Source organism: Heteronotia binoei, chromosome 21 (assembly GCF_032191835.1).
Source record: "Heteronotia binoei isolate CCM8104 ecotype False Entrance Well chromosome 21, APGP_CSIRO_Hbin_v1, whole genome shotgun sequence".
In the NCBI taxonomy this organism is placed as follows: domain Eukaryota; kingdom Metazoa; phylum Chordata; class Lepidosauria; order Squamata; family Gekkonidae; genus Heteronotia; species Heteronotia binoei.
In genome coordinates this window covers 169,579,999-169,592,511 of record NC_083243.1, presented here as the reverse complement: position 1 = coordinate 169,592,511, position 12,513 = coordinate 169,579,999, and the positions used below count along the sequence as shown (strand labels likewise).

The 12,513-nt window shown below is 46.3% G+C and overlaps 1 protein-coding gene across 1 annotated transcript; it reads right to left on the bottom strand.

Moving 5' to 3' along the window:
- Positions 1-1,815: 1,815 nt before the first annotated feature.
- LOC132589683 (macrophage-expressed gene 1 protein-like) lies at positions 1,816-3,204 on the bottom strand. The gene is given in 4 exon segments (XM_060262415.1): positions 1,816-1,924; positions 1,926-2,187; positions 2,189-2,353; positions 2,356-3,204. Coding segments are annotated over 4 exon segments (1,341 nt in total). The 5' UTR covers positions 3,161-3,204.
- Positions 3,205-12,513: the final 9,309 nt, after the last annotated feature.

Here is a 12,513-nt window from a genome sequence, read left to right as displayed (position 1 = left end):
GTCACACCCCCTGACACCAAGTCAGCTGGAACTGCGTTCCTGTGCGTTACTGCTCAAAAAAAAGCCCCGGATAAACAAATACTACATTATATAGAATTGCCAAAGTGTACAACCCCCCAGCCCTTTAGTATTTACCAAAAGTTTAAAGCTGAGATAATATTTGGAATTTCCTTTTCTTCTTGTAAATATTCCAAAATAGGGAACCAGACCATTAAAAAAAAATCATTGCTTCTGTTATTTTCTGACCCTTCATTTGATTTGGACATTTCTGATAATTTAGCCATAGTGTAAAGATTCCATAGTTTAGTGTGCCAAAGATTTAAAGAGGGGGCCACATCAGATAGCTAAGCCCTCTAGTCTAAGCAAACATCTTTGCATTATTATTGAGGGAAGAAAAATCTACATAGCATTGTTAATAAACAGTGCTCCAGCTTCACATTGCCCAACTTGTATGGGGACCAGGAAAGAAGTGCCCTTGTATAGTTGCTTGATCTAGCTATTTAAAGGAGCTATGCCACAAGTGCATCTCCCTGGCGACAGACAGGTAGCTAGCTGTAGGGTTGTTTTTAAGGCAGTAGAGGTGATTTCCCCCACCTCAAGTTTATAACTGCTAGAGGATGGAAAAGGTTATCTAAAACTAAAGGCATTTAACCAGAAGTAGAATGCAAGAGAAGAGAGACCATCATTCTTTGAGATATCAACAACAGCAAGGATCATCAACTGGTCACTATTGGACCCATTATGGCCCCTAAGTGCAGATTTTTTATCCCAACCTCCTCAGTACCATCCAGAAAGGCAAAAGAAGAGTATGGATTAGCATCATCTGTGGCAACGGCAGGTCATTTTGAGTGTATAGCATAGGTTGCCTTCCAAATACCACCCACCCGTTTCATGTTAAAGCAGCTCTCAAGGCAAACTAGTTCCTCACTAGGGTTGTTGGGCATATCTAAATGGCTGACTTGAGCACTGGAGGGATACCCCTCTCCCCTTACAAACAGAGAGTCTTTTGTGTAAACTGTCTAATCTGCAGTGTTGTGATAGTTCAAGAACTTATTAAAGCCATTTAGATCTGCCCTCTAAGAAGGTGACTACAAGGCAGCAGAATTTTAGAGGCATCTGCCAAGTGCTGTATGCTCTGTATTAGATGTTTCTTGTTTCGTAGCATCTGTGCTATTAAAGCAGCGATAGTGATGCAGAATAATCCTACACAAACAGTCTCATTTTACAGGAGATCATTTCCACCACCACACAATTACTCTGGGATTAGCCAAACTATGTGTCAGTGTGAAAAGACAAGAGTGCAGAAATATCCTAATATAAATGCTTTTGTACCAGTGTCGAGGTATCTGCCCCCCCTAGCAGAAATCCTGCACACTGTCAAAAGCTTGTTCTTGAAAACCAGAATTCCTAGCAAAGTATTATATTTACAGAACTTCCCTTAAAAAAATTTTTTATGGAACTTCCAGAGAGCATGTGGAAAGAACTCCCTTCCCCTGTATAAACTGCATTGCCCATGGAAATCTCTTTGATCACAACCTATGGTTTACAGATTTAACAAACAGAGTGGCTAGCGGGGCAAGATCGCATAATCCTATTCTAAACCCTTTGCAACAGTTCCACGCAATGTGCTTACAGTGGGCACAAAAGAAAGTGCATAATGGAGCAGCTGCCCTTGCTCTTGCGTCTACTCACTGAAAACAATTCTGGAAGAGGAGCAGAAGACAGGAGGAGGAAGCTCATGGCTGTGCCTGATTGTGCAGGCTGGAGATGAGAAAAGAGGGAACCCTATGGAAAGCATGCTAGCATATAGCATAATTAATGGTATCCGTCCCACTGAACTGTTTGCCTTTCCTGTTCTTTTAGATGCTTGTCCTCCATTTCAGGTATAAGACCGTACACAGGGCTATTTGTTACTAGTCTCCTCTCCGCCAACAATCTTCATGTTGTGGTACATATCAGTGGGGCTGCCAGTCTTCCACAGCTTGCTCTTGGAGTCCTTGACCCAAGTCTGATCACCATTGCCATTCACAACCAGGACAGTGTCAGTAGCAGTAAGACTTACAGTAGGTTTGCGAGTGAAAGGTGGGAGCCTCGATTGAGGTAATGGTCCTTCTGTGAAGAGTCCTGCTTTGACACAGTATTCCACTTGGCATCCATCACTGATCACAGCCAGGTGCTGACTAAACGGGCAATTCCGGGAGGTGGTTTGGAGTGATGAAAAATGACAAAGGCAAACCTGACCGGTCAATTGCTACCAGCTGGTTGGTGATGCTCTCCTGCCAAGTTTTTAGGTTAATACCAGGATAAAAGGGCAATCCCCCAATGCTCTCCACCTTGGAGTTGGTGCGGTTGTTTGGTACTGCTTGGTGGGAAAAAAATCGTCTGTGCTGGCTGCAATACTGCTTTTGAAGTCAATAACATTGTGAAAAGAGACCCCAGCTGCAGCTGTAAAAGAACTTCTCATGGACCAGCTGTCTTTCAAAAAGGTAGATCTGATTTGATCCTCCTGGACAAGGCTTGCTCCAGCATCCACACTGGTGATAACATGTGTGCCATAGTTCAGCACCAAGATTTCTGCTAAGTAGTCAGCCATTTGAGTCTGGTTGTTTTCCATATGGCTAGCAATGGCAGTAACCTGCTGCCGGAAGCCTTCATCTAACATGCCTGCAGGATCAAATCTTACAGTGTAAATGAGATTGCTGACCTGAACCCTGGTAGTTACAGCCTGGTCTCTCACTTGGTGAGTTTTCATCCTGTGGAAGTCGCTGGAGAACTTGCCATTGATAAAGGAAGATGGCAGCTCTGCATTGATAGAAGCAGAGGTGGCACTCTGGTAATCCATCCAAGACTCAATGATCTCGGAGTTAAACTCCAGATAACTTCGTTTGCGGGCAATGGTGAAGACCTCATTAGGAACTGCATAAGCCCCATCTTCTGTAGTTCTGCACAATGAATAGTTCAGGTTAGTCACTCTCCCCATGTCCAGGTTTCTCAAATTGTCCCAGCCCCCTCCAGGAAGAACCTCCAGAGCAGGGAGTTTTAGGGTTTGCTTGCATTCCTGGAAACTAACAGCAAAAGAACCCCTTATGCTCAGTTCCTGTGCCCGGATTGCCCAGGCTATGAGAGTGAAGAACAGGAGGATCCCCGTGAAAGAACTCATGGCTGGAACAATGCTGAGGACAAACAAGCATCTGAGTGGTGTAAACATGCTTCAGTCTGCTAGTGACTCATTAGATACCTCCTCCTTTTTATACTAAATCTGAGAATTGAATCAGACAATGTATGTATTGCTTTCACGTCTCCCTTCCACTAACTGGTGAGACTTTAGGGTCAGCAAACTTTTGCTGGAGGAGGCACCCAAATTTATGGAATATTTGCAATAACCTATTTATTTGTAGGTTGAGAATACAGAAGCAAGCGATGTCACAAACATTAGAACACTGATCCCAAAGCAACAGTACCACTGTTAAAATCACAAACGTCTCTCTAGAAAAAATAATTTTTCCAGACAACTCCAAACACAAACCTTTATGGCCAACACCCTGTACTTATTCTGAGCCAATCAGTTTCAGCTTCTTCCCACCATGTAGGTTGGGTATGAACTGACCACACAATTGGCCAAGGTGATTTGCAGTCATGGGATGGGATGGAGACAGTGCTAGCCACCCTCACAGATGACCTTTGGAGACACCTGGATCAAGGCAGATCAGTGCGGCTGTAATTTCTTAATTTGACAGCAGCGTTCAACATGGTCAGTTATGATGTCTTGGCCTACTGTATCACTGATATAGGAGTTTGGGGGTCTACCTCACAGTGGTTTTCCTCATTTCTCAGGGATCAGGGCCAGAGGGTGACACTTGGTGAGAGGGTCTCCCCACGCTACCCACTTGAGTGCAGGGTGCCACAGGGAGTGATTATCTCACCAATGTTATTTAACATCTACATGTGCCCCCTTGCCCAGCTGGTCTGGCGGGGGGGGGTGAGGAAGGGTTGGGCTGGGCTGTCACCAATATACAGATGACACCCAGCTCTATCTGATAACGGATAGCTGCCTAGGCCCCGCCCCAGAAAATCTGACCAGGGCACTGGAGGCTGTGGCTGATCAGCTGCAGCAGAGCTGGATGAAACGTAATCCGACAAAGACAGAGGTCCTGTACCTGAGCCAGGGAGGAGTTGAATCAGGCTGCCAACCCTGGATGGCGCTATACCTGTGCCAGCCCAGAAGGTGAGGAGTCTGGGGGTGATCCTGGATGCCTCGCTCTCTATGGAGACCCAGGTCTCCACAGTTACCAGGTCTATCTTTTATCACCTTCTGTATATCAGGCAACTGCTGCCCTATTTCTCCCCCCCAGGACTTGCAATGGTCAATCCAGGCTTAATTACTGTGCCTCACCCTATGCAGGCTTGCCCTTGTGGCTGATCCAGTTGTCCCCATCCCCAAAGATGTCTGTTTAGCCTCAGCCAGGGTCTTTTCTGCCCTGGCCCCAGCTTGGTGGAACACACTCCCAGTTGAGATCAGGGCCCAGCTGGACTTATTGCCATTCTGCATGCCTTGTAAAATGGAGCTGTTCCATCAGGCCTTAGGTTGAGGTAATGAGCATTCCATAAAACACTCAGCCTCCCCTGCTGAAGCTGAAGTTACTATTTTACAAGGCTGATCTGGTTGTCCCCATCCCCAAATATGTCCGTTTAGCAGTAGTAGGAACTCTTTTGCATATTAGGCCACACACCCCTCATATAACCAATCCTCCTGGAGCTTACAGTTGGCCCTGTAAGCTCTTGGAGGATTGGCTACATCATGAGTGTGTGGCCTAAGGAGTTCCTGTTACAAAAAAAGCCCTGCCATTTAGCCTCAACCAGGGCCGGGGTCTTTTCTGCCCTGGCCCCAGCCTGGTGGAACATGCTCTCAGTTCAGACCAGGGCCCAGTTGGACTTCTTGCCATTCTGCACACTGTGTAAAATGGAGCTGTTCTGCCAGGCCTTAGGTTGAGGTGACAAGCATTCCATAAAACACTCAGCTTCCCCTGCTGAAGCTGAAGTTACTATTTTACACAGCCCAGATTAGATGATCCTAAAGGGCTAGTGGTGCCAACTGGAAACCATGTGTATGGCTACCCATCTGATTTGTTAAATTAGGCTGTTTTAACTGTTTTTATTTCTAATTGATGTTTTAAATCTTGCTGTAATCTGCCCTGAGCCCACTTGCAGGGAGGGTGGAATATAAACTGAGGTAATAAATAAATATTGCCTATTCATTAACATTTATTGGTAGTGATCAAATCATGGCAAAACTTAAATGTCTACATTGAATAACAAAACCGTTTGGCTCATAGGAGAGCCAATTTGGTGTAGTGGTTAAGTGAGCGGACTCTTATCCGGGAGAACCGGGTTTGATTCCCCACTCCTCCACTTGCACCTGCTAGCATGGCCTTGGGTCAGCCATAGCTCTGGCAGAGGTTGTCCTTGAAAGGGTAGCTGCTGTGAGAGCCCTCTCCAGCCCCACCCACCTCACAGGGTGTCTGTTGTGGGGGAGGAAGGTAAAGGAGATTGTGAGCCGCTCTGAGACTCTTCGGAGTGGAGGGCGGGATATCAATCCAATATCTTCTTCTTCATCTTCTTCTTCATAAAAATAGACCACAGAATGTAGAAAAGGGAGAATTTGTGGCTGTGAATTCCTTTGCAGTGGTCAGTTTTGGTGCTTCATTGTAAGATGATAAACAGAAGAATAGGAATAGATAAGGAATGGATAAGTGTGAACGTTTTGTGACCTGGGTTCCTCTCATGTAAGTCTTTCTTTGCTTTGCCATTCAGCTCTTAGCACAGTGATAGGCAACTCCTGCATGAGCCAAACATACCAGACCATTTTGCTCCACATGCAATGATTGTTCTCTGAGGTGTGGGCACTGCTGTCAGGGCCATCAGAGTTTCAGAAGGGGACCTCCTCACACTCCAGTTATCTAACACCACTTTACCTGACTGAGGGAGGGGAGACATCCATGAAGTATGTCACTGGTAGCAGGTGGGGTAGCATAGTCTTGACAACCAAAGGAAGTGAAAAAGTGGCAAATTGTGACCAGGCACATGACATATATTATAGTTTATGTTAAGCCTTTAGTTTTACTTCCCAATTTCACATGACTGCTCTGTATAAAGGTGGAAGTGAATGTATCATCAGCAGAAATGAAATTGCATGTGCTCTGGTCCTGTGAGTCATCCCATCTCATCCCAGAAATGTGCCTATATCAGAAAAGTGAGGGTGGGAGACCAAACGTCTGAATGGAGAGTGAGGCTCATTAAGTGGGTGGACTTTATGTCATCATTTTATTCTGAATTTATGCAACAATCTTTATTTGATACAGTAATTGCACACTTGGACAGCAAAAAGGTTTGTGCTATCTTCATGGTCATCAAGCCATAAATAAAGAACATATGCTGCTGTTGTTCACTCTGTCATTTATTATTTTCCGGCTTCTGACTTCTTTTCAGAAAAGCTTTCAACTGAGAAAGAGACTAAAGGGTAATTCTTAATCCCTGCAGGTGAGGATCAAAGTCTTCATAAATCCAGATGACATGCAGCCGTCAAATAGAAAACCCTCAGTCTAGCTGAGGGGCTAAGAACTGGTTGATGAATGCACTCTTGCCCTTGAGAGTCATACAGAACCAAGCTGTACGTTTATGTAACATAATTCATAAGTGTTCCTCTCCATAGAAATCTTGAATAAAAGGCAAAAGATGTATGCAATCTAAAGAGAAACCAGAGTATATGTAACCTAATTGGAGGGTTGCCAATTTCCATGTTGAGGGCGGGGATCTTTCAGAATTACGATTGATCTCTAGACTATGAAGATTGGTTACCCTGGAGAAAATGGCTGCTTGGGAAAGTGGACTCTATATAATTATGCCCTGCTAAGATCCCCTCCCCTCCTCAGGCTCTATTCCCCCACCCCCATCTCAAGGTATTTCCCAATCCGGAGTTGGCAGCCTTAAAATTGGGGATGCCAGACATAATGGTAATCCAGCTATGTCGTAATCTGCTGTAAAAGCAGCCATAAGAGCAAATTTCTACTTTGCAATTTTTAATTTCTTCTGCCTGCATTACTGCAGAGCAGAAGTTTGAGAACTATGAGTTGAGACCCAAGAGTGAATCATGAGATCACAAGCGAAGGGGAGGAACGTGATGAGCTGGGGAAGGAAGCTTGGGGGCAAACCTTGTTCTACTTCTGCATACTGTATGAAATGGCCATGCAATACATCCAATCCAAATGATGAGGAATGGGATATATTTATAAATACAAAATGTGAAAAAATAAGAGCTAAAGTTGTTCAGTGTTAACTGATGTGAAATTTATCCCGCAGACTGGAAAATCAGTGTAAAGTTATTTTGTAAGTGGATCCCAGAAAGTACAGTAGATTTAGAACTACTGCAATAAGGTCCTTCTAGGAAAGCCCAGAATGCTGTTGTTAAGGATTATATGTGATCAGGTTGTTCAAAACCAGAGTATAATAAACTATCACACCAAGTTACTAGTTACAGTAAATGCTGCATCTAAACAGTGGCCCTAACCTAATTTATTTTTTTTAATTTATGTTATATTTATATCCCACCTATTCTATGCAGACTCAGGCTGGCTAACAACATAAAAATAAACAGTGCCAATATATTAAATCAATAAAACAATCAGATAAATTTCTATGGTGTTACTTCAGGCATATAAGGAAAGTTGTACTGAAAATTATATTTTGCATGCATTGTTTGTGGATAATAATTATATGAAAGCCCCGTGGCGCAGAGTGGTAAAGCTTCAGTACTGCATTCTGAACTCTCTGCTCACAACCCCGTTCGATCCCGGCGGAACCTGGTTTCAGGTAGCTGGCTCAGTGCTACACTGGGGCGCGTGGTGGTGCCGGTTGGGTCTCCTGGCAGAGCTGGCACCGGGCAACACAGGACTCAGTCGCATCATCGATCCCGGGCCACCAAACATAGCTACGGCCGAGTGCCTTCATCTGCACTATTCCCAGATTAGTGTCATGCAGTGCAGTGAGGACTCGCTGACGCACTGCTGAGGGAACCATCACCCTACTCCCCCACAAAAGGCACCCCTTGTGGATGGAAATCTTGTCCCAGCAGGACGCATAAGCTGTAAAATCCGGGCCCACCCAACTGGTGGGCCATCCCCTCCACACCCAGTCCAAAACACAGGAGAGGATTTGGTCTTTGGTGGATAGGCGGACAATGTCCTCTGCGTGCACGGGGCAGTCTGGGAGGGACTAAAAAAATAGGATCTGGTGTCCTGGAGCGGGATCAAGGTCCCCCAACAGGAGTGGCAGGCGGCTCAGGGCATCCGCATGACCCATCGCCTTCCTGGCTGGTACTGGAGAGAGTACTGTTACCCGACGAGGAAGATGGACCAATGCAGGACTCGAGGAGACAACATCTGGGGCATTTGGTGGTCAGATGCGCAGAGGCCAAGCAGCGGTTTGTGGTCCATGTGGATCGTGAAGGGCCATGGAGGTAGTCGTGGAATTTTTTTACCCCTGCGACAATGGCCAGGCCCTCTTTATCAATCTACCCTCAAGGAACTGTAGGGTCTGTGAGTAGCATGCTACTGGGACCTCATGGCTGTCCGGTAGCTGGTGCGCCAAGACAGTGTCCACCCCGTAGGGAGAGGTGTCGCAGACCAAGACAATGGATAACCTCTCAATGAAGTGTGCCAGCATGCTATTAGAAGTCAAAAGTCCTTGGCCGCTTGGAAAGCAGTGGCTTGCTGGTGGCCCCAGACACAAGGTGCCCTTTTGTTCTGTCGCTGGTGGAGGGGCTCAGCTACTGTGGCCTTGTGGGGAAGGAACGAAATATAGAAGTTCAAAATGCCGAGAAATGCCTGGAGCTCGGCCTTGTTAGTGGGCACCAGAGCGTCAAGAAAGGTCTTGACTTTGTCTTGCATGGGGTGGATTCTGCTTGCATCCACTGTGTACCTCAGAAAATCGATCCGAAGAACCCCCAGTAGGCACTTTTCCCACTGCACCTTCAACCCGGCCGAGTTGAAGTTTTGGAGCACTGTGTGAAGGTGGGAAACGAACTCGCCCTCGTGGCAGTGGCAATCAGCACATCATCAAAGAACAGCTGGACCCCAGGAATTCCTTTAAAAAGAGAGTCCATTAAGTTCTGGAAAATTCCCGGGGCCACGCTGACCCTGAATTGGAGATGCTTGACCCAGAAAGCACCCTGGTGGGTGACAATTGTTTGCGCCTCAGCTGTTGCCTCATACACTGGTAGTTGCTGATATGCTTGGGCCAGGTCCAACATTCCAAATATTTTCGCTCCCACCAGTGAAGCCGGAACATGGCTGACCACAGGGACTGGGTAGGTGTGGTCTTGCAGCACTTTGTTTATAGTACATTCGTAGTCCGCGCTGATGGGGATGCTACTATTGGGCTTCACTGGGGTAATGATGGGGGTTTCCCACCGTGCATTTGCAACTGGTTCTAAGACCCCCTGTGCTACAAGGAAGTCCAACTCCTCTTCGATCTTGGGTTTTAAAGAGAAGGGGTTGTGTCGTGCCTTGAGCCTTATGGGTTGCATGGTGGGATTGAGCTGCAGGGACACTGGGGGTTCCAAGAGTTCCATCGAAAACAGATGGGAACTCCTCACAGATCCTTTGGAAATCTTGGCTGACGTGGGTCTGGTGTATTCCAGTTACGTGGATCCCTAAGGGATCAAACCACGCCTGGCCAAGTAGACTAGAGAGGGACCCCGTGATGACTAGCAGTGGTAGCATTTCTTCCAAATGGCCATGCTTAACTCTGTAATATCCCATGCTGTTCATGGCAACTTCTTGTTGAAAGTTCCACACTATTACTGGCGCGTGGTATAGGTGCCCTTTGGGCACAGTTGTTTGAGGGTATGAGCCGAGATCCCTGAGAATGTGGCCCCCAAGTCTATCTCCATCTTGCATGGAGCACCCTCGATGACCACCATGGTCTTTAATTTGTCCGGGGAGGGCATGGACAACTGGCATACCTGAATCAATGATGTGTTGAGGGAGTGCAGCTCCTTGACTCTGACAGCCACATGACATTGGCCATTTTGTCGCTGTGTTGTGCCTCCTGACATGGAGCGGGTCGCTTTGGACCAGTTCCTTCTGAGAAACTGGCTGCTTTGGAGGGTGGACTCTATGGCAGGGGTGGCCAACGGTAGCTCTCCAGATGTTTTTTTGCCTACAACTCCCATCAGCCCCAGCCAGCATGGCCAATGGCTGGGGCTGATGGGAGTTGTAGGCAAAAAACATCTGGAGAGCTACCGTTGGCCACCCCTGCCATAGAGTCTGTAATGCCCTGCATGGCATTACACCCTGATGAGATCTCTCCCCTCCCCAAGCCCTGACTTTCCCAGGCTCCACCCTAAAAATCTCCAGGTATTTTCCAGCCCAGAGCTGGCAACCCTAAAGAGGAATGGTGTGAGCAAGTCCCACTCCATAGATTAAAGTGCCTTCTGTTAGCAGGAACCTCAGTTCAGAAGATCATACTCATTGGTGGATGGAGAAATATACATATTAATTGGTGACAAAATCTAAGTGTTTTGAAAATGGATGTATTGAATACTCCAGAAAGCGGGTTAGCCCAGATAAATAACACACACAATGGTAGTGGGAACAAGGCAAGCAAATCCAAAGTGTGACTGCAGATGGCTACAAGAGTCAGGGGCAAGCAAGTGTCTATTTTACTCTCATTGCCATTGTGAATGTAAAGGCATTCCCAGTGACAATGGAGCCCTCTGCACAGAGATTTTCTCAATGCATTCCCCTCATCATCAGCTCACCCCCTCCTCCTTCAGCAGGCTTCTTGCTATCCTAAGAATTGGTTGTCAGACTATCACAATAGTACTCTAACTTACAACTGATACTTTAAAAACCACAACAAAAACTCCACCAGGAGTGGGGAATGAGGAATGGCAGCCCCAAAGCACCAATGTTGGTTGAGAGATGCGGAAATCTTCACCTACCCATCCACATTTCCCCCCAGCCTACTTTCCATATATCAGAAAATCATTCAAGATCAGGTTTGAGGAACAGCTGTAGCTGAGAAAACTAAGAAGGTGGGTGAAGGTATAACAATATCCCGTGGAAACCCAAATGAAAACTGTGATCATTTGTGGTGGTGTGTGTTTGTGGGGGAGTACAGAGCAAAAGCCCCATGTGGGGAAAAACTCAGAATGACCACTCACAGAACATTTTCCCCTTTTCTTTTGTGCTGTTTGTTCCATGGGTGAAGAAGAAAGGTTGGAGCCAAATCCTCCCTAAGAATTACAGGAACTGCTTTGCTGGACAAGACCAAAAGATCTGTCTCATCCAGCATTCTTGCTTTTCAACAGCAGCCAACCAGGTGCTTCTGGAAGCTCACAAACAGGATACAAAAGGGATGGCTACCACCTCCTGTTTCTTTGTCCTCAGTCTCTGATGATTAGAGGCAGGGCTTTTTTGAGCAGGAACGCAGTTCCAGCCGGCCTGGTGTCAGGGGGTGTGGCCTAATATGGAAATGAATTCCTGCCAGGCTTTTTCAACAGAAAAGCCCTGTGTGAAACAATGGTCTAATATGCAAATGAGTTCCTGCGGGGCTTTTTCTATGAAAAAAGCCCTGATTAGAGGCATACTCTCTGAACATCAATCTTCCATTTGATCTAGTAGTAAAGTGTCCAGATGCCTGTAAATTTGCAATCATGCTTTCAAACAGTTGTATTATGCTTTGCAACAGTGCCATCTCGTGCCTTCTGCTATTATAACAAAATCCAAAGCTGACTAAAGACGAAGGAAGCAGGCAAGGCCAGGAGTAATGATTTAACTGTCCAACTGTATCTAGCTGATACTGCTTTTTGGTCTCTGCATGAGTTACTATCATGCTTGATCAATCTGTGGGTCATCATTAGCTGGCACAGAAGTTTTGTTTGTCTTGAGAACTAGATGATAGAAGAAGAAGAAGAAGAAGAAGAAGAAGAAGAAGAAGAAGAAGAAGAAGAAGAAGAAGAAGAAGAAGAAGAAGAAGAAGAAGAAGAAGAAGATGATGATGATGATGATGATGATGATGATGATGATGATGATGATGATGATATTGGATTTATATCCCGCCCTCCACTCCAAAGAGTCTCAGAGCGGCTCACAATCTCCTTTACCTTCCTCCCCCACAACAAACACCCTGTGAGGTGGGTGGGGCTGGAGAGGGCTCTCCCAGCAGCTGCCCTTTCAAGGACAACCTCTGCCAGAGCTATGGCTGACCCAAGGCCATTCCAGCAGGTGCAAGTGGAGGAGTGGGGAATCAAACCCGGTTCTCCCAGATAAGAGTCCACACACTTAACCACTACACCAAACTGGCTCTCCGTTGATGACCGTTTTCGCACACAGCTTACCTCGCAGATGATGACCGTTTTCGCACACAGCTTACCTCGCAGTCACAATCCTGTTCCCTCCGCAGCATCGGGTCAGATTTCCCACCATCTGTGCCAGAGTTACAGGAAGTGCTGCG